The sequence below is a fragment of the Triturus cristatus genome, chromosome 3_1 (assembly GCF_964204655.1).
Source record: "Triturus cristatus chromosome 3_1, aTriCri1.1, whole genome shotgun sequence".
In the NCBI taxonomy this organism is placed as follows: Eukaryota; Metazoa; Chordata; class Amphibia; order Caudata; family Salamandridae; genus Triturus; species Triturus cristatus.
The window spans coordinates 499,912,357-499,938,455 of record NC_140583.1 but is presented as its reverse complement, the minus strand read 5'-3'; the positions used below and the strand labels follow the sequence as shown (position 1 = coordinate 499,938,455).

The 26,099-nt window shown below is 44.9% G+C and overlaps 1 protein-coding gene across 3 annotated transcripts in view; it reads right to left on the bottom strand.

Annotated features, from left to right (window-relative positions):
* FURIN (furin, paired basic amino acid cleaving enzyme) overlaps positions 1 to 26,099 on the bottom strand; it is a 382,970-nt gene that overhangs the window by 178,315 nt on the left and 178,556 nt on the right. For all 3 annotated transcript variants that reach the window (XM_085644360.1, XM_085644361.1, XM_085644362.1), the window contains one exon: positions 47 to 145. In XM_085644360.1, the coding sequence (XP_085500486.1) occupies positions 47 to 145 (99 nt within the window). The remainder of the gene's footprint in view (positions 1 to 46; positions 146 to 26,099) is intronic.

Here is a 26,099-nt window from a genome sequence, read left to right as displayed (position 1 = left end):
GGACTGAGGAAAGGGCCAATGATGGTCAGTCAGCAGCTGCACTTACCCGTGGCTCCCTCTCCAGCCTGAGATTGTGTGTTCTGTGAGGTGATAATGCCCGCTTCACCACAGCGCGATGATGGAAGTGGTAGTAATCGTCAATGATCTAAAATTAAAGAGAAAAAAAAGGAACTTGAATAGGTTTTCTTTTTACTTTGCAATAGTTTATCAGAGTAAACAATTCACGTGGGCGGAACTACTATACGGAAAGGACTCTAAATACCTCTACCAATGAACGATGGAGATGCATTTACAAAAAATAAAAGCAGACATGAATGCAGAAGCTGTGCGTGAGTGGAGTACTCCAAATGGGTTCAGAAACAGATCGGATCCTGCGTAGATTTCTCATCGCCGCGGCCGCACGCTTCCAGCTCTGTTGCCATGACACCGGATGCAAGCAGACAAAGGACGCCCACCTCCATTAGCCACGGGCGGCTGGGGGTCGGAAGAAAGGTCATAATAAAAAGAAAACAATTTTCATAAGTAGTGATTTCAGAATAGGTCTGAAGCCCAAATTACAGCCGAAATGATGCCTGCTGAAGAAGAAAGGAAATCTCCAGCAGGCGCGCGGACATGTTTTTTTCTGTCCGAATCAGCAGTCGGGCAAATTACGCGCTGTTGTCTCGCTACCCCCGACCTGAAATTAGCACTTCAACAACGGAATAAGGGCAGGACTCGAGACGCAAACTTTTCTGTGAGGTTCCGCAGGTAGACTGACAAACGATTCTAGCGGCATTTTAGGATAGCCAACACCAACGAGTAGATGGAAGGAGAGCTAAGCTTCGAGCTCGGTCGGCCTCGGCGGACCATGACGTAGTGCACCACGTAGAGCGTCCCTAGTAGTTTCACGCCCCGTATTCCATCAGTAAGTTAAGAAAAATCAGTCTTCGTGTCACAAGCAAGCTACAGAACATACTATTCTTCTCTCCAAAAATCTACTGTATGAATGTGCACCTTCAGCCCCTGAACCTCAGTGGCTGGAAGGGGGCACCGCCTCCAAAGCAGAGCTATACAACCAACGTCCAAAGTGGATCCAGGCCATATTTTCCTGACAACCACAGAGTATATGTAAATCAGAATCAATTAGATTGATTGCAGTTTTCAAATCTGTACTGTGCCTATAATGCATATCCGGAACGGATCTGGCCCACTTGGACGCTTTAGAGCATAATATTCTGAGCTTTTGCTTGATAGTCTCACCCAAAATATGGTAGGATCCTAGGGACAATTTGCATTCCTGAAATCAGCTTGTGCCTGGATTCCAGGGTCAAGCGCTCAATGAAAGGACTTGCAGGGACTATTTCATTTATTACATCACGCCAGGTACACGGACTCAGCCTTACAGAGCGAAGGCTAGGAGCGTCTTGGAACCAGTGATCATTCTAAAGAAGATTATTTTGGAATGCAGAATGTTTACAAATGTTTACCACCTTCCTACAAGAAGTTCTACTTTTAGTCGCCCTGAGGGAAAAGGAGTACCTACCGCCATAGCGGAGCGTTCCTAGTTTGAAAAGCTGGTAAGAGAAAGGAGGCGGAGGATCTCTCCGGTCTTGAAGGAGTGATGGGCTCCTCCAGCAGCGCTGCTGTAGTAGGCCTGGCGTGTCACGCACATCACCTTAAAATCAATGCGCAGTGTTCCACGGCCACGAGGAAGGAGCAGTAATGCGAGCCCTGGTTCCTCATGCTCACCAGCAGCTAAGCGGGAGGACTGGGGGTGGCGTGTTTGATGGGGATGCACCCTTTCCACTACTTATTGTAGTGGGTACATTCCTTCCTCTGCCCTATTTTTAGGTCTGGCTTGACAGCGTAGCTGTCCTCTAGACCTGCGGTTATCAAATATATATAGATATATATCTATCTCTCTCTCGAGTAGGCTTTGGCTCATCTCAGAGTAGTAACACTCTCACCTCATGCTAATGGCTGTTTGGTATATAATTCCAACTTCCAGGAACTGTTTCCATTGGAATGCATAATGAGCTATTTTGCATCTGAAAAGTACAGTAAATCAGACTGTTATTCCCCATTTACTTTATCTCCTGTACTAATCCCATGGAGAAAGCTATTTTTTCTAATAGGGCAGTCATTAATGTGATAAACAGCATTTGTGAAAACAATTAATGTAAATATGAATGCCTGAGTTTACTTGCAGACCAGTGATCATAACATCAAATTAGTTTCGGATAAGCCTTTTATGTTTTTATTTCTCGCAGAGCATGTCCAGCACATTACACTGATGAACCCAACAGATTGAAACATCAGCCGCTGCAGCTGATGTGCTAGCTCTACCCATACAAATTTAATTAATTCATTATATGATGGGAATTGAATAGTTAATGGAGCACAAAAACTTCCAGTGTCTCTCAACTCAACAAGTTTCTGCTTGTTAGAATACAGGACAATTTCACAATCTCCACGTTACAAGGAATAAAGTCAACCACAAAATGTTCCAAAAACATGAAACGTTTCAAAATAGATTTCTTATTTGGAGAACATTGAGTGGTGCCATCATACGGGCCAGTTTTAACACCAAAAGTGCTAATCCTACATTCAAAACCACCTCACCCACTAACAAACTTCCTAAAATACCGGCCCAACGAGGCGGGAGAGGTCCATTCTCTGCTCAATGCTATATTATATGCTCCCTGGACTTAGAAGTGTGTTTTTAATAACAGATACTGGTGGGATTACAGTATAGGCATCAGTTCGCAGTGACAGTAGTTGCACGTGTCAGCACAGCAGCCACTTTTAATGGGGCACTTTAGCTACTTCTACAAACAAGTAAAATTCGCTCTATACTGGGGCTCTTCAGAACACATTTGGTTTTACCAGGATTACTTAAAAACGATTTAAAATATTTAATTGTAGCACAGTGACCACTATTATTACTTCTACTGTGAAAACAAATACTTCAGCCTTCAGGTGCAACCATTGTCTTGCCTTATTTGCAGCGAACACCCGCATAAAACAATACACTGCACCCACTGTATGTGCCCATTCAATTCTTGGTCCCTTTGGATTCATATGATTTTACCAAACCTGGGCTTTCGCTTTCAAAACATTGTCTTCGTGGGAGGGTCCAACTAAACCCAATGGCGTAACCAAGCTGCAGCTCCAGCAATGCGCCGCTTTGAATATGGACCCAAGAAACAGTAACGGTACTCAGCCTACCAGCAGCGATTTTGCAAACTTAATGAATTCAAGCTGCACTGTGCAATTAACTGCGCCAAACGGTATTTGCCACATCAAAACAATTAGTGATTACAATTTAAATTAATTTAGTATTCCTTTTCAAGAAGGGATTCATTTCTGCAGGGCATTTTGGAGCATCTTACACCGAAAACGAATGTTCTACTTTTCTTTTTCTCTTCTAGCCTTTGAAACTTCAGGTTTGCATTTCAGCAGCGGTTTGAGGGTCTCTTGCAATAAATCTGGGTAATGGGCAATAACTAGGTGCCGTCGAAGGCTGAACATCAATCAGTGCACGGACAGAGGAACTGAAATATGCGCGAGTGCGACTCAAGCGAGTTATTCCCTCAGCACCACCAATGAGGCTGCATCCACTGAACATGAGAACCAGCACTGACTGAATTCCACATGGAAGCATGCCACTGCACTCCCCTCATACTTCCAGTTGTGAAGGCTGCATCCAGTGAACATGAGAACGAGCACTGGCTGAATTCCACATGGAAGCATGCCACTGCACTCCCCTCATACTTCCAGTTGTGAAGGCTGCATCCAGTGAACATGAGAACGAGCACTGGCTGAATTCCACATGGAAGCATGCCACTGCACTCCCCTCATACTTCCAGTTGTGAAGGCTGCATCCACTGAACATGAGAACGAGCACTGACTGAATTCCACATGGAAGCATGCCACTGCACTCCCCTCATACTTCCAGTTGTGAAGGCTGCATCCACTGAACATGAGAACGAGCACTGGCTGAATTCCACATGGAAGCATGCCACTGCACTCCCCTCATGCTTCCAGTTGTGAAGGCTGCACTTTCAGGGTCCCTTTAATCTCATTATCTCGATCTTGTGAGGTAAAGCTGAACCTAACAAACACTGGCAAAGCCAACATCTGTCTGGTTTGCATTTTGAGCCCAGAGTACACCACTTAACGAAGCCTGCTGCATTAGTTAGAAGAAAAAAAAACAACCAAAACACACAACACACTGTTAGCTGCTCTCTGTATTTAGTGTATCAATGACAATGAATTTAACGAGTGATGATTCCGAAGACTTCTTGGATGTAAATAGTCCCCAATGGATTGCAATATACGCACTCCAGAAGCGCTGTGGGATGATGGACCAAAGAGCCAATAGCATGAGGTGAGAAAGAGATAGTTATCGTGGTGGAGCCAAAGTCCACTCTATGCATATTTTAAAGAACTGGTAACAATAGGAAAATCTGCAGATGCGCTCCAGCAAGACCTAAACACAACAAAACCAAACCAGGTATCTTTTCTCTAAACCGGGCAGCAACACTTCAGTAGAACCACTGTGCATGTATACAGGGACAATACTAGTATTTCTCCGAACCATCAGTTTTGACACTTTTTGAAAGAACCTTCTCCTTTAGACGCTACTTAGAGTAAAACCATTCACTATGTCTCCGCTAGTCTATGAACATTGACCTACAATACTTGCACACCTGCCCCATGCACAAACGGCAGTTCATACAAATAGCTCGGCATACAAACTATCTACACACATACACAAACAGGTCACACAGCCCAGGATACAAGCTTCATAGGTAGCATTCTCTCCAGCCAACACAGACACATTTAATAGCGGGCACACCCCAGTGGTGCGATTAGAGCACATCTCAGTGTGAAATGACATTTTGAGAAAAATACTGATGTGTGTATTCTGCACAATCCCGGTCTCTTCTGCTCAGAGCCTTGACCGTGTAGAGGCTTCAGGAAACCATCCCACAGGCCTCATACAGACCCCTTCAGTTGACAGTGGAGTCAGAATTCAGTGCCACTGTCTTTGAATTCTATGAGCCTACTCTAATGAGTATTAGATGTTATTTCATTAATTTTAACTTTATCGTTTCAAGAGGTCACTTCCCATAACGTCACTGACGTCAAATTGTATGACCTTGCTTCCTGTGAGGTCATCCAATATGAAAATTGTTTTTTTTCCTCCTACGAATTTTCTGAATTTGAGACCTCTGCAGCAGTGGGTCATCAACTGCAAGTAAAGATGGTCAGACACCGTGCAGGGACAAAAACATAGAACCATACACACACTCACACAATCCATTCCCACCAGTGATAGAAATGGAAAAGACAACTTTTTATTAAGTGAAGGTAAAGATGTGGCAGCAGAAAGAGGGTGGAGTCGCAGTGGGGAGAGTCACAGTGGGCAGAGTCATGAAAAACGGAGTCCACTCTAATAGTCAAATTCTACACTAATTTTGCTTAAAAACTCGATGCAGATCACACATTTGTACTTTACACTGTTAGCTCAGCAGTGCTTAATGTGTGTAAAAAAATACATATCTATAGGTGCCAGATCCCTCGTTAGGAGGCCACTTCAGCTCGCCTCACCCATACCTCCTGCCTGCACTCCCAACACTACTAGCCATCACACCCGACAAGAGTGACGATTCAGACTATTCCATGGCCCTAAAATCCAATAAAATGGCTGGAACGGTGGGTATTAGTAATTTTAATGTATATTAAATTTATAAACAACTGTTGTTGTGCTCGTCTCTAACTAAAATTAACAGTGCCACCATGTGGCAGACTGTCATAAGTGCCGGTGTTGACAATTAAGAGATGGTGCAGAGCACCCTAAACCACCAGCTCAAATTAAGCACTAGAGCTCTGTATGTTACTTCTTCGGTCACAGAGATAGTTTTGTTACCTGCAGTTCATAATTTTCAATCCTAACAGCCCAGTGATCGGGGAACCAGCAGCAAGAAACTGCATGCAAACTACTTGGCACAGGCACAAAACTGTTTTTTCCAATTTTTTCTTATTTTAAGATTGCTACAAGGAGGTTTTGGGGCAGTGCTAAAGTTCTTAGTGTAGACCACCCAAACACCCCTTTATATTTTAGATCCCGACATGGTTTCTCCAGACCAAGCATTCCTAACATGTAATGCTTATCTGTATGTATGATGTGACTACCCTCATTGTGTTTGTAATATTTCCTGTATATTATTTACGTACTTGTATGATTCGTTGTCTCTGTATAATATTTGTGATGTCAAGCATTCGGACACCCTCAATTGGAATGAACAGTGCTATAAAATAAATTAAATACAATTACAAAAGTGTTATATAAATGGGTATTGGTGTAATTATTCTTACATACAGCTGGCATTCTTACATACAAGGGCTGTACAAAGTCAAAAACCTGCCTTCAAATTATAGTTTCTCAAAGACTTCTGAAGTGAAAAAAACTGAATGCCTTTGGTTGTTAGTTCTCAGCCAGAAGGCGACTCTAGCACAAGTGTTGATGGCCCTTTAAGTGAGGCCTTTTGTTGGGCCTTGCTGGATGTGAAAATAAGAAACCCACTTTATCCCGTACAAGTTGCTGTTTTGATCAGAAAGCAGGCAACATGTGGGTGCTGCTGAATGTATCCAATCGTTGTGAAACTAGATCGGGACAAATTCAGCAAATTTCACTGGGGTAGGCCAGGATGCAGCCGACTCCCCTTCATTTCCTACCCAGCGTCTGATCCACTCACCCAACCGTGCCACAGAGTGACTTGCACACCACGCATAATGGGTACAAATACTCTGTGTTAGAAGGAAGACTGCTTATAATTAAGTTTTCCGGTTTTCCATTTTTACTGATTTTTACAGATAAATACAGAAAACTATTTGGTTTCTTGTTTTATTTCTAAATGTGGATAAAAACTGAAATTTGGTTGCTTTTTGAATGATTCTAAATACGGCCTGCCATAACTGCCAAGTCATAGCTGCGTGGATTGATGTGTATGGGGTGTTTAAAAAAGAAAGGAATTTTCGTAAAGCAGCTTAAACAGCAGTAGATATGCACAAGGTTCATACTCAAATTTGCATATTTTCAGATGAGTGCAGCGATTCATCTTCTGTGGGTGTTCCCATCATTGAAACCTGGCAAACACTCCAGCATGACTGAATATTTATCGGTTGAATAAATGGGGAAATATAGTAGTCTCAATTTAATTTTTTCACAGAACCCAAAATAAATATGGAGAGATACAGATAAAATATATAAATGAATCAAAAACACAGAGAAATGTCAAAACAATAAATACCACAAAACCGGGAGCCCTACTTATAATGTAATGCTAAATGGATGCACGTGGAACTCAAATACAAACAGGCAGACCCAAAGCACGTACACAACAGAGAGCGCCAAATGTAAGATTTCCCACCTGCTCGATGTTAAACAAAATACCTTAAAAGCTGAAGGCTACACACAGCAGCGTCTACTCGAGGCCTGTATTGATTGCAGTGAAAGGTGGGGGAGCTCTGAGCTCTGTTCTGTACTGAAGGGGGCGTCTGGGGAGCGCGCTCGGTGCCGAAGTTAGGGCTTTAAGCACTGTGGCCAGGACCGAGGTATGATTTAACGATAAGTAACTGTCTTACTCCTGGAAATTCAAGTGATTTGCAAAGCCAAATAACTTTCTGTATCCATCACTATGTTTAGTAGCAAATAATAGTTTTAGCACTAACTTTTAGTAATGGCTGTACTCAAGCATATCATATTCACACCACACGTTCTGCACCGTGGTTCGTAGAGCAAGAGGTATATTCACTTAGTGTTAGAGGATATCTCATCCTTTACAGCATACTGCAACCTGCACTGGCAGCGCCATGCTGCGCAGCAAACCTGCTCACTTGGCTGTCGGGTTGTACTGGTATTTATACACCGCAGGCGAGAAGCTGGGATGCAAACATCCGGGTCAGAACCCAGGAGCCTTTGGCAAATTCACCACTGAACCGGATCTCCTCACTGTAGTCCAATCCACAGAGCAAGGGTCGTGAAAGATCACAGAGCGAGGGACGTGCACGTTCAAGGGGCGTGCAAGCTCACAGAGCGAGGGACGTGCAAGCTCACTGAGCTAGGGAGGAGCAAGTTCACAGAGCGAGGGAGGAGCAAGTTCACAGAGCGAGAGAGGCGCAAGCTCACTGAGCGAGGGACGAGGGAGGAGCAAGTTCACAGAGCGAGGCGAGGGACGTGCAGTTCACCGAAAGGTGGTCTCCGGCTCCATTTGCTCAGTCATATTAAAAATAATTTTGCATTTGGCACGAGTCAATCCTGCAATGCAAGGAAATGCCATTGTACACTACGCGGGAATATTAATGGCGGACCCAGAGCAATGTAATGCTTTTTGAGCATCAGAGAAAAGAAATCCGGTAATATGATAATGGATGCACGTGTGTGTGGGTGACAAAACCGTGAGTCATCCACTGAATGAGGACTGGGGCTTAGAGTGTGATGGAGCGACTCCTTGCAGGAAAGGAAGGGCAGGGTTGAGGTTTAAAACAGCCGCCTTGGCTACATTGTTTACTATTGGAAAATGTTGTCATCTGGGTAAATGTCTACACCTGAAAGGGCAGGAGTGGGGAGTGGCTGGAGGCTTAACAGATTTAGGCGGAGCTCGCCCCCCCACAACACCACAATCTCAAGCTGTATCAACAACATCGCAGGAAGAGCTCATAACTCAATGAGAATTTCAACTGCCCAGATGGCATGCAGAAACGGTCAGGAAAATGCATGTATTAACCCCAAAAGCTCAAGAACTAAGGCAAGTTCCCCAATTTAAACAAGGAAAGGACAGCTCGAAAAGGGCATGGTATAACATTGGTCTGAACAAGTTTATCAGCATTTGTAATCTGCACAAGAGCGACTCGATCAAACGTTTATGGCAACAAAACTAGGATCAGGTCTGATGGTGTGTGCGATTTACAGATGCGTGTATTGGGGTGATCCCAGTAATGGGCAGACTGAAGGTAGAGAAGGCGTCTCGGCCCCTCCATCCTCCACATCACAGCTGCCCTCTTCTTCCCACAAGAAGCAATAGCGTCTACTCGATCACACCCTATGCATGAGCAGGTTTACATCCTAGAATTAATGCCCGTCCATATTCAGCCACTAGACTTTACAAGTCCATTCTTCCTTTAAACAACAACTAGGGAGAGTTCCTAGCAATCGAACCTAAACCCTTGCCTGTGGGCGAGCCCATGAAGAAAGGGAGCGGAAGGGCTTTGTGCTCTGGTGGTGGAGGCATCATTTCCCTAGCCCTATGTTCTGGCTAATGGTTCCCAGGCCTTCACCTAGGAGAACCTAATGAATGCAGCCATTTAACGCAACATAACATGTAATGACACTGTACGAGACACACCCCTCTTACATCTATTCTGGTCTTTCTACCTTAACTATGCTGTACCATAATAAAACAAGCATTGGCAAAGCCTCTAGGTCTCGCTTTTGGAACCTACTGGCTTTGCCAATGCTTTTTAGCCAATGTTGCGCAGCATGGCTAAAGTTTAGGGGGGGGGGGGTGAGCCTTTGAGGGGTCTTGGCTACAAAAAGACTCTGGCACTTTTTCACCGTTGCTAATAACAGTTGGATTGGTAACAAAAACTAAAACACGCTAAGCGTTTACATTTATTATTTTAAAGCGATCAGGGTGGATTGGGACGGAAGGAAAATGCGAAGGAAACAAAATGGGGAGGGCAGGGGAACCCAGAACCAAAACAGAGGTTGGCATGGGGTGGGCAAGGAGGTTGGCATGGGGTGGGCAGGAGCACCAAACACGCATTTTCAATGCAATAGAGCTAGCCTTTTTTAGAGTTAGAGCTATTTACACTGTAAAGGCACAGTGTTACGTACAAGTTTGTAGTATAGTGGATGTATGTGGTGTGTAGTGGAATTATGTTTGTAGTGTGCCATAAGTTAAATGGATATTAACTTGCACTGAAGTGGACTAAGTTTTAAGTGTTAAAGAGGTAAAGTAACTTTTGGGAAACAAATATAATCTTAAGAAGACCTCATTTAGAAAGCGCAAGAATCAACAAGCGCGCTATAAGGGCCCGGCCCCCTTGACCCCCGCCCCCTAGTCCGGCCAGGTAGCCCGATTGGCTACCAGCCGTAGTAATCAATTCCGGATCAAGGAGTGACACGTTTCCGGTGGAGGAACGGGCACGGGGAGGGGTGGAGTCAAGGGGCTATTTATGCCTGGGGACACATGCGTACTTCTTTTTCCTGCGCCAGGCCCCAGGACTATTCGAGGGCCTCAATCTCCCACCCACCCGTCCCTGAGATTTGAGGTTTTTTGGGGCGAAGTTAGGAGAGGGGAGTGGCGGAAAAGAGGCCACAGAACAGTGAGTTGAAGGGTTAACGGGAGTCCTTCTTACATACTCCCTAGGCCAGCACTGAGCTGAGAGACGGTAAGCTGTCCGCAGGCAGAATAGGTACACCGGCTGGGGAGGCAAGGGCGCCAGGTTACGAACTACGGCATGGGGCAGCGGCTCCTAGTCATTCCCTACGAGCCACCTTGGCAGCTTGGTGGTAGAGGGGTGGGCCCCATAAATGTCGGACAAGGACCAGAGGGCTGGGGCTCACCACTCAAGGATGCAGGTGGGTTGCACCTTGCGTGGTTCTCAGACTAGGAGATGCGAGCAAGAGGGCCCCTTGGTGCTGGAGCAAGTGAATATCACATAACCGGTGATTATGATATGTGATTGTGATTATAGATATGAAAAGTGTTCATGTTGAATTGAAATGTGAAATATATAAATGCAATTTTTGTCATGTTTATGTGCGTTTGTAATTAAACATGGCCGTGTATACCCACACTCTTGGGAGTATCATGTACTGATTGTGGGTCTGCATGGGGGTAGGGCGGGGTCGTCCTAGGGGGTCCGGGGTCTATTATGGTTTTAGGTATTATGTTTAAGCTATTCTGCGATTGGTGGTGATTGGATAGGATACTGAGTGTACCATGTTAGTCTGTATATCTCAATTGCTTAGTTTAGAACGGCTGCACAAACAGTGCCAGGTTAAATATCATTCTCTGGGTCCCTAGTACAAGAGAGGTCTGAATACACTATAATTGAGGGATATATGTTTATTCATTCAAATGTCAATATTTGCAGCCAGCTGGCAATAATTGAATATGCAGAAGGAATTTAATATCCTCAATAAATCATTCATTGTAGAAAATGTGTCTCACCTTTTCTCTGGTGGAGAAAAGATTGAGTCTTTATGAGTCACCACCTGCGCCGAAGGTTAGCCAGAGGACTGCAGTCGCAAGCATCCAATCCCAGCTTTAGATTTAAGACTGCATCAATTGGGCTCTTATTATTTAGTGTACCATGTGCTGAATGAAACTTCAAGATATTGCAACTTTCATTGTATACAGCGTGAGGCGCTCCAGCAGATTAATTCTATAACTGGGAGGGACATAGTTAGGGTGCTCGCACATAGAGGATGCTAGTAATTAGAACCGGAGTTGGCATAGATGGGAAGAGTTTGCTAGCACAAACATCCTCTACGGGGGTTGCCCATCACGGGAGCTCCAACACAACTATCAACAGCCCCATGAAACTTGTAATGCATTAGATCACCTGCCTAACAGAGGACTGTAAAGGTTAATACTCATTAGAAAGCATGAGGAAAAACTATTACTTTTAATAAGTCCTTCAAGCCCCTCTGTGAATCTCAAATTCTTTTTAGACTGTAAAATATATTTTCCCCTTCGTATCCCATTTAATGTGCCTGATCCATTAACTGGTTGCAAAACTGGGCCTGAAAGCGTACGCTCTGCTCTCTTGGACGATAACCTCTCAGTTCGTTAACTACCTCTGTATACCGACAAAACTGGCATTCTAGAATATCTGTCAATGGTGGGATGTGAACCCTAGCATGAGATGGGAATCCGGCATCACATGCACATGACCTTGCCTTTGAGCTATAGCGCCTGTGGTGTTGCAAGGGAAAAATGGTTCCCCTAAGGACCCCACACGTCATGGGTGTTTACAAAGAACACCAATACACTGCTCCGAAGAGTCTACCTGTGAGTGATGTATATTTTAAGAAGGAGGGCTGCCCCAAAAATATTTTTCGCTTATTTATCAGTAACTCGTACCAGAAGTATTGGAGCGCTTCACTTTGGGACAAATAATGTAATAGCCCCATGCCAAGAGTCACAGGATGTTGTGCCGAAGCCCCGAAGAACCTGAGAAGGTGCAGCCCGGGCTCCAGGGAAAAGGATTAGCATGGCAGCCCCCGCTAGGAGCTTAAAAGTATTGGAGGTTACATTACACCCGATCACCAGTCATTGGGCACTTGGGTGAAGTGATTACTCAAACTTGTTTCTCTTTGGTGGCTGCTTCAGGCCACAAACACTCTCTCCCACGTCAGACAACCCAAACAAAGCAGGAAAGTGCCACCTTGACACCACAGCAGGTGTACAGACGTGCTCGCCATTTAACTTTTTGCAGCAGTTCACTACTTTGGATGTAACTTATTTTTACAGTGCTATATTGCGCAAAACCTGAAGTAATTTACTTGTACACCAGTTAAATTTAGCAGGCACTGGAGCCTAAGAATAGTATCCAATACACAGCCCCTCACCTAAAACCTGCAATAGAAATGGTTTAGGCTGGTCCTGGCGGCCCCCCCTTCCTTGCATATTGTGGCAACGCCTGCAGAAACGCTATAGCTAGCGAGTCGCTTTGCATCATGGTGATTGTATTTCACAGTTGAAGATCCAGTATAATGGGTTGTTGCTTGTGGACCACAAGACCCACAATTCTCTGGGAAGGCAGCTTAGAGTCTAGGGAGGAGGAATAGAAACCGAACCTGTCCATGACCCACGCCTCTATAGTTCCTTTGGATCTCCAGAATGTATTTGCTAGTCTATTTAATTTGCTGCGGAGCTTACTGGGTGGTACTGGGATCTAAGGGAAGACACCCAGGAAAGCATGTCTGTGCTTGTATGTTCAAAAGACAGCCTCTAAAATAGATTAATTTTGAAGTGAAAGTGGCCTGCATAAATAAAGCCCGCCGGCCATGCTGTGTGATAAAGTGTGGCGGGCCGCACTGTATGTTAAAAAAAAAAAAAGCGTCCGCAAACTGTGGATTTTAAAGTGAAAGCAGCGTGCATAAATAATGAAAGCCGCCTGGCAATGCTTTATGATGAAGCCCTGCTGCACTGTATGTACAAAATAAAGCGTTGAAAAAGCAAGTGGAGCACACGCGTTCTGGGCTGAAATTCAAAGTGAAAGCGCTCATGCTGTGTGATGCAGCATTGCAAAATGAAGCACAAAAAAACAAAGCTAATGTAACCAGAAGGGTTGCAGAAGCAGGAGAGGTATCCTGCCTGCAACAGCAGCTAGGAGAAAGTCATTAGGAAAGTATTACTCCGAAACTGTAAATAAAATATAAAGAGTAATACATGTAATGGGGTAGTCCTCATGGGAGGTTACAACAAGAGTACGAAAGAGGGACTACTAAGGCTATTGACCAATGAAAAAACACCATTTACAAAGGAGAGTAACAGGAGCCAATCAATAAGGTGGGCGGACCTTCAAACCCATATCCTGAATACAGCATGTCTTGAAGAGACAGCGCAAGTGCTGCCTAGGCAAGACCTAAAAACACGGGATGCAAAAGCAAAGTAAGTGAGAGCAGGAGGGGCAGAGCAGCAAAACTGGGATTGGAGGAAAACTACAAGGTTGGCGCAGGTGAAGGGAAGGACAACGGGAAAAGAGAAGGGCATGGGTGGGGGGGAATGGAGAGAAGCCCATGGCTGAGTGCAACAGGGAGGGGACAGGGAGAAGCATGCAGGTGAAAGAGCTACACCGAGAACAGGGGGAAAGAAGTACATGAAGGAAACAGCTCAAAATCTCATGGAGTGCAAAACACCAAAAAAGTAATGATTGAAAAGCCAGCCGTGGAAGCAGAGATGCCAGCCAATCAAAGCAATGGTACAGAGGCAAGCTCCATGGAAAGGACAGCGACAAGACTGGCAAGCTGGGACTTGAATAAGAAGCAGGCAAATGAGTGATACTAAAGCCAACCAATGCATGGGCTTCAAGCCCCTCTATGTTCTTGGTAAGCCACAATATGCTTCGCAACAGACAGGACATGTCAAGGCGCAATCTGGTCAGTGTGGTATCCATGCCAAACGCTGCTGGCGAGGCTAGGGCCACAAGCACCTGGAAGACTGTGCAAAGAGCAGCGTATCTTAAGTAAGTTCCGAGGAGAATAAAAGAATCAAGGTGAAGCGCATCAACCACGGCAGGATCTCACAATCCAATAGTTCCCACAACCCTCCCTGAACTAGCGTGTACATGTGCGAATTCTTAACAATTTGCACTTTGAGACAGTAGAGTAGTCCCTTATTTTGGACTCGCAGGGTTACAACAGTAGCTTGTATGACAACCTTGCCTCTCTTAACACTACAAGGCCCTGAAACGGTTACCATGGGAAGACCCTGACAACACACTAAGCAGTCTTTTCAGTCTTCTCATTGTTACAAACGAAGAAAAGTTGAATGTCGCAAAAAGCGCAACTTGTTTAAGATTCACGACTGGCGGGTGACCAAGTGTGTCAATGCTTCAACCGTGCTACCCAGAAGCACAGTGCTACGAGGTGGACAGCGCTGTGCCAACACGTCCGTTATGGCGAACTTTATCCACCAAGGCAGAGAATACGTTTCGGATACACTAATACAGCTGAACCAACCACAGTGCACCCATGCCAGTAAGGGCCTTCTTCGGTCTCCGCTGCAGTAAGCATAAGGTACAAAATGCAACTGCTCAGATTTTATATGCGCTGCCGCACTGAGAAAAGCTGGGTGCATTCCACAGGTCACCATCAGATTTTTGACAGTAAATGCCCTCAGCAAGGAGCACAGAGGTAAGAGCCACACTTAAGAGGCAGAAAACCAAAAGGAGACACAAAGATTTCTTCAAACTATAAAAACAGAAACCCACTCGAGAGGGTGCCAACCGGAAGGTGAAACGTGAACAAGGCAGCCAGGCATCCAAGGTCTAATAAACGGTGTCTATTGTTTCCACAGATTTCACTTGGCCTGTGCATCCTGAAAAAACACATTTATGGGTTTGTGAGATCTGGGATTCCCGCAATCTAGTAGAGGGAAGAGTCATCGGAGGTTTCAAACACGAAGCACATACAAAGGATGCTACTTTGAAAGGCGCTGCAGTGACTCACCCCAATGGCGCCTCAGTTCATCCTCTGATGTCTATTGACCAAAGGAATCTGGGACTCGGCTGCCATCCGGGTCAATGCGCCTGTGCCGTGCTTTGATCTGCGCTCACCAGAAGCTTTAAAACACATCGTGCAGTGCTTTAAATGGGCAACTTCTGTGCTTTGCTGCCACTTGAAATAAGAGTACCAGCTCTCCTCAACACGGCTGCAATGCATTTAATGAGCGAGTGCCTGCACTTCTGAGGAGCAAACAGGGACTTTGGACAGTCAGTACCAGCACTTCTACACTGCCCTTTAAAGCAACGCACACTCTTACCAGGAGGGTAGACTAGGAGTCTATCTGCCAAGGAGAGACCCAAGTGTCCTCAGGTGTGAAATGCAGAAAACACAGCCTGCTTGTGTAAAAGGAGTACACCATATGCAACTAAACCGGCAGAAACCGTGAAAGCCAGCAAGTCTCATTTAGTAATACATGGACACCTGGAAGTGGACAAACCTAGTACAACAACGCACATATCAGGTCATTCTAACTCTACCGACAGATTTCAACTTCCTCAGCCGCTCTCTAGACGTTCGGCACAAAACTTGACACAAAGATAGAAGTGCACTCTCATGCTAAAGGATTGGACAGTGAAATGCAGCTGGCTGAAAAAATGTGAATGTATCTCTATCAGTTTTAATTAAGCTGAGCGCATCCCATTCCAACATTTTTAGTTCGCATAGGTCTTCACAGAAACAGACCAACACATGTAATTCGGTCTTGACCATAGCCCAGAAAGGATGATCCCGACTAAAAGGCTGTGCCTTGTCCCACTGTAAACAGCAACATCAGTAACCAGCGGTGCGTACTGGATTCATGATTGAGGTGCAGTGATCTCAAGTAGGGTAGACCGTGTGTGACAAGTAGTGTAAGTGAGCCCTCAGTAAGGCACTTTAAGAACATTCAGTACAAGACCGCCAAGCATGCATTAATGCAAGGACCTTGGAATGAAGGAGAACTAACTAGGTAAAAATAGCAAAAGATTTCTCAGGCTGGGCACTACCATGAGGTGCGAAACTTGGTGTGCAAGAGGTAGAAGCGGTAACAAAACTAGTTTCAGCAGCATACAAAAAAAGAATGTTAGAAAAATAACAAAAAATTAGAGCAAAATAAATGGCACTCTGGAGCAGGCATACTGGGCAGCATTTTGGGTGCACCAGAAAGAGGCAAAAACTGGACAAAGAAAAATTTGAAAGTTGTGGCAAGGAAAGCAAATTGCCAATTATGGGATTCCAGCAGAGAAAACTCAGGTCCTCATGTCTACCTAAGCCTAGCATAAGAAATTCCAATCATTCATCCAGTATGAGCAGTCACAAGCTGGAATCTACCTGGGTCGCTATTACCTCTGCCTAAATTCTATCAACAGTAAACCCATTTCCCTTAACTGTATTAGATCCCTCCACATTTCCTTCCCAAAAAATCTCTCCACCTGCCGACCCCCCCCTGCCCCCTCCCAGAAGTACTTGGAGGTTTGTTGGAGTCTGTGAGCACATCTAAGAAAGGATCTTACCCTAATGAGCCTGATCGCCACTTGTCATAAAGCACCCCACTCCAAGACAACAAAACAAATTAAACAACCCAATACCCTACACTGTTTGAAGTACGGGAGAGATGGGCATCTATTAGGGCCCACAGTAGCTCTTTAAACTACAGTCACATAGTTGAAGCCATGTACATACACAGACTGGTAAAGACCTCCAGACACAGACACAGACCCACACTAACCATTACAATACACCTAAAACCAAACATGCGTGGATAATATACTATCACTACTGATGACTTATTTCCAACAATCAGAAAATAGACTTTGGTCTTCGAGTGAATCCTGGACACAAGGGCATGAACGTGCCTGAACCCCAACAGAACTGCCAGGCTATACCAGAGGCATTACAACGCTGCACAAAATTTCTGTGAGAAATCATTCCAAAAACGACTTTAGGCATGATCTTGTAAAGAAAAACGAATGTCATTTCAGCAAAGCAGGGTTATTGACAAGAAGCCTTGATTCAGGCCGCAATTACAGAGATCCAACACTTCAGGCAATGGAAGTCAGCCAGAGATGACAGCCAGAGATAAAGTTACGTATCCAACTCTTGAACTAACTGGTTGTTGTAATTAACCTGCTCGAGCTAGTTGTAGAATGTTAGAATGTGATTACCTCATGGATTGTCATGAGTCATTCTGGCTTTGGATGCGCTGCTGTTGAGACCTTTTAACCCGTCGGTGGTTGCATTGAATAAAGCCTCATCTGGACTTCTATGTCAGCGGCTTTTATTACTGGTACCCCTCAAGACACCAGAAGCACTAGGGTTTCCACAAGCTTATTAAAAACTGCAGGTAAGGGATGAGAACCTTGAAGCACTTTGCACCAGAGACAAGGACGCACTGTGTGGCCAGAAAGGAAACTGGACACCAGTCAAAAACCACACCACAGCACAGCACCCAACCCAACTGCATGACCAGGTGAAATATCAGTGGCCAGCATATCAAATGCCTCAGCTAGATAATGCAACAAGTAATGAGGGGGCTTCTGTTGTAATTCAGTGGTCTTGGGAACACCTCCCATCACCGGAACAAACACTTTCATTTGGGCTTCCTCTTCCTTGCCCAATGAGCCACTGACGTTGGGGGCTGTCCCAGCATAAACGTCACAAAATTAAGGTTCTAGGCTAATCTAGACATGCATCTCCCAGAAAGTCTTTTGAAACCAAGCTGAAGTATTAATCCATACAACTAATCTCAGCACAGATATCTTTCATCATGAGACTTGTATCTGCCCAGATGAGTTTTATGATGGAACGCAGGTAAAAACATTGCATGCCTTTAAAACGCTTTTGTTACCCCACATTGTTTTGTCACGCATATGCTTTTATCTTGCATGCCATTACCATGTATTATTACTCTAACTAAGGTAAGAATTAGTAAGGCAAGTTTTAAATATAAATCACTTCCTGTCCCGATCCATCTAAAATCCGTAAGGCACAGACCACGCTCCTTTTTGAAGAAATGTTATTTCACCATTACGCGTTGCGGTCAACACAGTGACCTTGCTCAATATGTATAGATATAGAATCTTTTTCTGAGGGAGAGGGGGGAAAACTCCCCCAAAGTCCCATACTTTACCACACATGCCTTTATCACGCATTTAAGTTAAGACCTATTCGTGATAAAAACTTGTGTGGTAATAAAAGCGTGGTAAAGACCCTGCAATGTAAAAAAAATATATATAGATCACATTGTAAAGACTGTTTCCCCTCCAGATGCAGATCCGTTCCCTCACACCTGTGAAAGGGAGGCTTTTAAACAAATCCTTTAGTGTGATAATCAAATTAAAGCTAGCAGGTTTCACTGGTTCAAAGATATCCTTCAGGGATTTTGTATATGGTTTATTGATCCGCACTAGTAGAATAGCTCCCAGAGTTTAATGCTTGTTGTTTCGGAGAGCAACATGCAACTTGTAAATTGCAGGTATTTGTACTTTCAGTCAGAACCTGCGGTAGCTGCCCGCAAGGGCGGATGTGACTGTATAATGTTGACACAAACATCCTGAACATTTGTAACTGCTATGGCCTGCCATTTTCTTAACGTATACTTTACCTGTTTGTTACTGTAAGAAATAATTCTGAATCACTGACTCCTCTCTGCAACCATCGCCAAAGCTATCTGGACCCTTTGGAACCCGATAATGTTATGTTGACTAAGACTAATTATTGGAACAGATCTACCATTGTCGGACCAGACAAAAAAAAAAAAAAAAAAAATGGTTAAAAAAAAAAAAAAAGTTAATTACAGGTGCAAAACCTGCCAGGTGGACCAAGCCTTTCATCATTGGAGGGTCAACAAAAGGAGTGCCACAGAACTGGGTAATCATGAGTATAATCGGGACTACTATTTACAGTGCTATGAGATAGAAATAACTGTGGGAGTAAACATTAAATACTCTAAGTTTAAAGTATTTTGAAGCTAATGAAAACTGGATTCTTCCATGCAATGCTCTGTAAAGCACTGCACAGCACCTTTTTGTCGCTTCAGCACTTTCACTAGTTGAGGCTAGAGAGCGGGGGCGACTACTGTATGGCATCTGCCCTCGCACCACTGCGGTGGAGGGAAAGTCCCTTCCTTTGATGTCAGTGATTGTGGTTTGAACCTCCTCGCTTGTTCAGATGCACTTAGAGGCAGCAAAGCACAACATCCTCCGTTTTGTTACTACTGGCCCAGAAAACAGTCCAACTGATGGGCTGCATCATCCCTCCCCGCCGTTGAGGAGCAGCAGATCCTCTAGACCAAACTGTAAAAAATACTCCGGGGCGGGTGTGTGCAAAGCACCTCAAGATTCTTAGGCAATGCAACAGACCAATGAAATGGACTAGTTTTGCAGCTTGAAGAATTTGATGTGCATCATTCCGGCACGTAATGGTGGTTTCCAGAATCATCTTTTGTAGCCCCTCTCCTTTTTTTACTTCTTTTTTTTACGTGTCGTCGAGTCTTCGACTATATGGTGCTATGTCCTTCCTTGTGGGATTGTCAGATTTACAAAATGGAAACCCTTTAACGAAATTGCCATCTTCAGATTCTTCCCCCATCCCCCCCCTTTTTTGGCAACTTGGACATGCCCATTTCCTTCGTTTGTTTCTTTCTCTTTGGAACTTCTTTGCAAAAGCACTTCCACTGGTGGGGCTGGGTGGGTTACATGTAAATCCTGAAAATTCTCCAAGTTGCAAAACACACTTATCTGTAAGTAACCATTTCATTTTGCAGAGTAAATCTTTTTGGAATTCACATACTGTGCATGGATTATATAGTGGTATTGTCTCATGTGGGGAGACTGGGACCTCTAGTGTGTCTTTGCAAACAAATGTTTAGCATGTTTTAGAGCACTTACACCGCCTTGGTTGCTTGAATGTCAACACAGTAAGGTTTTGTGAAGGTGTGTATTGAGGAATATTTGGCTGCACGCAGAGATCGTACAAGGATACACTTCCTAGTAAGGCAAGCATTCCTCTCTTTCTCTTTGTTGAGTTCTCTACTGCCCTCTCCTTTAGTGCTACTCCTGCTGTTTTGTGAAAGTAGTGAATTGTCTATCCATTTTGCAATAGCCCCTTTAGTGACCTAGGAGGCCTTTCATGTGCGGGCGAAGTATGTTAATTATTCTCTCATTGCTTTTCCTTCTGCACACTGTGTTATTTACACTACATCGTCCCAACTCCCTGTCGCTTGTGACCATTGTTGGTATTAGTGGAAGCATGAGAACATCATAACTATCATTTTCACCAATGCCCTCACTATCAGAGGTTGACCATTCTGGTAGAGGCACACTTGGTCTAGCATTGCCTTGCCATGTAGTCCTTGTTGTCCTATAAAAAGGGATGACCTCTTACATGGCTGTCATCTTGAATTTTTGTGTTTTGATTGACTGGTAAATTCCTTTACATCCAGTAATATTCTAAATGTGTTGCCCAGCTTTTGCACCAGGAAGTAAGTGGAGTAAGCCCCCTGTAATCTTTCTCTTGGTGTTACAATTTCTGTGTCTTCTTTGCTTAACAGGTATGTTACCTATTGCTGTAGGCATTGTTGTCCTGCCCTTTTAATTTCCTTTTTCTTGTGGTACTGTGGGAGGTGTTTTTTTATAAATTCTATGCAATGGTCATGTCTTATGATGTTTAGTATCAATTTGTCGAAGGTGATTTTTCCACTCCTCTTGGAAACCTCTAATCCTTGCTCCCACTGGTGAGTGGTGGAGAAGGATGTTCCTTACAGTCAACTTGGTTGCGTGGATTGCCCTCATCCTGAGGGTGTCTTCTCTCCTCCTGCCCCAACCCTGATAGAGCTGTATGGAGGTTGACCTGTATTGCCACCTGATGGTGTTGCTGTGGAACTACTTGGTTGGCTGGAGGTTGCATGCATGTTGTTTGGTTGCATCCTTCCTCTTGTGGGAGCCCTCTGTGCCATGTCCTCTCAGAATGGCCCTTTATACTGTAAAGATCCCATGGCTTTGGGGGGGTCTCCTTTTTGTTCATGCGCTATAGCAGTCCGTCCACTGTTTCTCTAAAAAGGCAGTCTCCCATGAAAGGCATGTTTAATATTGTGGATTGTACCTCCTGTTTAAAGCCGGATATCCTCAGCCAAGCATACCTGTGCAGCTTGGTAGTGGTGCATTGCTGCCTACTGGCCGTGTCTGCTGTGCCTAATGCAGACCTGATGCACGTGTTCACAATGGTCTTGCCCACCTACAGCACATTATTTGGCATCTTTTTGAACTCTTCTGGTAGATGTGCATGTCTTTCCGTTTCATCCCACTGCTGATGATAATAAGGGTTGAGCCCCACTACGTCCACCCTCTTGCTTTTCCTGCGTGGCAGGGGACCTTTTGAGGTGGGATTATTGGTTCTCTTGCAAGCACTCGCCACAATAAGGGAGTATGCTGGCCTGTTCCCGATGTAAGGGGGGGGGGGGCTTCGGTGGAAACCCAATATTTTTCTACCTTCAGGGTGATGGTTCTGAGGTGCAGCTGGTTCTTTAAAGCCCTCTCTACCCTGGTCCAGGACACTGGATGGCATTGGGAGGAATTGGCTCCTCTTTTGGTCCAGTAGTAATGTCTCCAGGAAGAGGCACCCTGGTTACTCTTCCAGTTGCACCTCATATGCATTTGTCGCTACTTTGATGACCGCATTGTATGCAGTAATGTCGTCTGGGGGCAAGGATCTTGACTGGTAGGGTTCTACACCTTCATCTTGTGAGTCAGCAAAGAGGTGTTGCCATAACTCAATAGCTCTCCTGCTTGCATAGGTTCTTGCTCTCTGAACTGTTGCTCCCCACCCTCCTTCGAATTTGAAGATATCCTCCTCCATCTCTTCTGGGTTGTGGAGTCAATGGAAGCTCCAGTACTTCAGTTTCTTGCTCTCTGTGTGTCTCCAATTGAGTGGTATTCTGTACTTCAGAGTCGTCCAACTCCACCGTTTTACGAACTAAAACTTCCAATTATGCCTCGAGGCACTTCTTTCTTTCATTTGACTTCGAGCGATCTGTGTTCAATGCCAATTCCACCCTTTTAATTTCTCTTCTCCAACATTGATGTTGAAATGGTCTACGGCATCTGGGTCTCATTGTTCTTTGGAGTTCGTGTTATATCGATCTTCATGGATAGTGTCAATCCGACCCTCGGCTCTGGCATTAGGTCGGTCTTCGGTGTAAAGGGGTGTTCCTGAAGCAGTTTAATCCCTCCCAAGATTGATTCTATTTCGAGGTAGAGGCTGGCTGCAAAGGTTAGGCTACACCGGTGTCTTGTTTTGGACCCGTGTAGCTCTATTGGCCTTTCTTTGCTCTCACACATCAGAGTTTAATATTGATGTTGGCTTTCTGTGCTTGGAGCCAGAGCCCCTTAGCTCGTCCGCCTAACATACTTGTAGTGTTACTTTATGTTTTGCAGATGCGTCCTAGTGTCTTGTGTCTTTTTTCTGGCTAGATTTTGACTGCTTCTACGAGTTCCTGCTCTTGTCCCTCTGGGCCTTTTCCACATGCAAGGGTGTCTTCTTCAATAAACAAATCTAGCTCCCTGTTTTCTCAAAAGGAGACCATGGGGTAATGGGCTTCTGTGTTGCCATGATTGGCTTTGCAAGAACTCTGCACATGCCACACAATCTTCCAAACTTTGGTCCTTTGGGAGATCAAGGATACATACCTTGTGGCTGTCCTTTTGTGTGTACTTAAGATGGCACTTCGGGGAAAATATTAATGAGGTGTGCTCCAGATAACCTTTAAAATTTTCCAACCCACATGGTCTCGCTGTGTGTGGAGTTTCTAAACTTTTCGGTATTCTTCAGTGTTCTCTCTTTATCCAACGATGTTTCTCATGCATCCTGGTATTTTCAGTTTTCTTCAATGAAACCTGAACTTCACACGTTAAAAAAATTAAATAAAAAAATATATTAAAAAAAAAAACGCGAAAACAAAAAGGGTAATACAAAAGACAATTCTGGACCCAGCGCCTTTATGATGGAAGTATGTGAATTGAGAAAAGACTCACGCTGCAAAACACGAACAACATAAAACATATACTCCAGTGCATTGACAGATATGCACCATGTTCAACCTAGCCTTTCAAAAGGACGGTTGTCCTGACAAATGGGACCAACATCTCCATCACATTCGACCTGAATCAGTTTGGAGAGGTGCCCCTGAAAAACCTCCTACGAAATATTCATATTCTTTACCTGCAGGAATGCCATACAGCCCAGGAAGGAGTCCACATTTTCTCTAGCATTAGGCATGGTGCTTCAGGCAGCTCCTGTGAAGTAAAGTTTCTCTGACGAGCCCAGCTGTCAGAGGGGAGCAGAAACTAAACCAGGGACGGCTCCTCCACGTGGGCGGAGGAACATCGTCCCACTGCTTTCTCGCAGTGCGAGAAGCAGAAACAAAATCGTATTTTAAATGTAATTTTAGGTTTCTGCTTCTCGCACTGCGAGAAAGCAAAGGGTTATGCCTGGTTGGGGGCGGGCGGTCCTGCAGGAGTTCACTCAGAGTGCGCTGACTGTTTGGTCTGCCCCAGGGCCGACCAAACCAGTCATACGTACTCTGCATTTTCCCTATGTAGCCTACATAGAGAAAATGGCCTCCCTATAAATGCCTGTGGGGTCAGCGTCCTAGCCAATCACAATGCTGCCATTGCAGCATTGTGATTGGCTAAGGGGAGGGGAGGGAGGCTGCCTCCTTCCTGTATGGAGAGACAGGAGACGCAACGTAGGACCGGAGGAGATGGCACGACCCCCCACCTCCCCACCTGTAAATCATGCCGGCCGCGACTGAACTATCCAAGTTATGAATTTTCTTGAAAACCAATGTGGCCGCAGTAATGTTACCAAGGTGGCCTCAGACCCGAATAAAAGTCTGTGTGCGTTCCATTCTCTGGGCCGCTATTTGCAAAGCTTTCGGGACACAAGCCCCGCTCCCACACATGCAAAAGCCAACCCTGGCCTGAAGGCAAGCCCTGGCGTGGTAACTAGGCCACGTGAGGCTGTATGTAACAGTCGCGGCCGGCATAAATCGCGGGTGGGGGTGGGGGTGGGGGGGGGGGGGTTGGGTTGTCGCAGGTTAATTTAATGAAATTTAACACAAAAAAAAAACCTTACCTTTGCCTCCGGTCCTGGACTCCCGCGTCGAGTCCCCTGCTCTCTGCTTACAGGAAGCAGAACCAGGCAGCCTCCCTCTCTTCCCCTAAGCCAATCACAATGCTGCCATAGCAGCGCTGTGATTGGCTAGTACGCCGTCCTTACAGGCGTCTACAGGGAGGCCGTTTTCTTAATGCAGGCTGCGCAGCAGCCTACATGAATAAAACAGAGAGTGCTATGACTGTTTTGGTCGGCACTGTGGCCGCCCAAACAATCAGCGCCCATAACATTGGGCTAGCCACCCCTCCTGGACCCACCCAACTGCACACCCAACCCCAACTCCAACTCCAACCAGGCATACCCTTCTTCTGCTTTCTCGCAGTGCAAGAAGTAGAAACGTAAAATGGTATTTATACCATTTTACCTTTCTGCTTCTCGCACTGCGAGAAAGTAGTGGGACCAGGCATACCCTTCTTCTGCTTTCTCGCAGTGCAAGAAGTAGAAACGTAAAATGGTATTTATACCATTTTACCTTTCTGCTTCTCGCACTGCGAGAAAGTAGTGGGGCGACGCTCCGACGCCCACATGGAGGAGCCGCCCCTGGTATGTACAGGTAAATATGCACCAACAAGGATATCCGCATTTTAACAGTAAGTGAGATATAAAACGGTATGAATAACTCAGAAATGGTGTGTGGGATTAAGACAGTGATTGTTTTTGCGGACATTCTATCAGTGGGTTGGCAATGTATATTAAATATATTGAATATATATTTAAAAAAGAAAAATATGTAAAAACCCTTCACCAAAGGTGTATTGGACTGTGACCGCGAGGGGCGTGTGTGAACACTAATAGCGGGTGTGACAGAAGGGAGTTTAAAAAACACTCTGAAACTGTGTGCGATTACGACAGTGAGGGTCTCGACCCATTTTAGAATGGCCCACCACATTTTCAGCTTGAGCTGCGGCCACCTGCCAACAGATGAACTATCTGGCCATGCCCAGCTCTTTCAGAATTAGTGCTCTTTGTATTTGTGTGACAAAATCAGTTCAAGGGCCAAAGGGATTAAATAAACCTGATAAACCACACTGGCAAACACCCCAGCACAGAAAGACGCCTCCCGGTGGGGCCTCTGCGTCAACACACCACTGGCCTGGCCACTGGGTTTTCCCTCCCTTCGGTCCAGTTCAGCCAGCAGCTCCCTGTGGACACAGCTGGACGTCTCCCGGAACCAAATTACGGTTTACAAACCGGTTTCGCTGGCAAAAACAAAGATTTTTAAAAGTTCCCAAGGGAGACCAGTATAAACATTTATGCTTGGACCCACCTCCATGCCGAAGCATCTCTACCCACTCATCACCGGAAATTACTGTTCTAGTCAAGCTCCTTAAAAAAAAAAAAAAAAAAACAGTCCTGCGGAAAAAAAAACACTGCAGCAGCCAATTTTAAAAGAAACAAGAATATATATTTAAGTTTTTGCAGAAGCTGTGTGACTTTATCATCCTTATAAAATAGCGATTTTTGTATGCCTTATTAACATTAGGTCTGGGTTTTGACAGCAGAGCAATTATATAGCCCGATTGTCAAAAAAATGCACACCCCTTTCAACCTCTGTTTTTTTCTTCTGCCACTTTTTGCCACTTTGTCAGTCATGTCTTGGGTCAGCCCAGCGGAGTTTTCATTTCTCACTCTCACCTAATGCTACTGGCTGTATCAGTCTGTC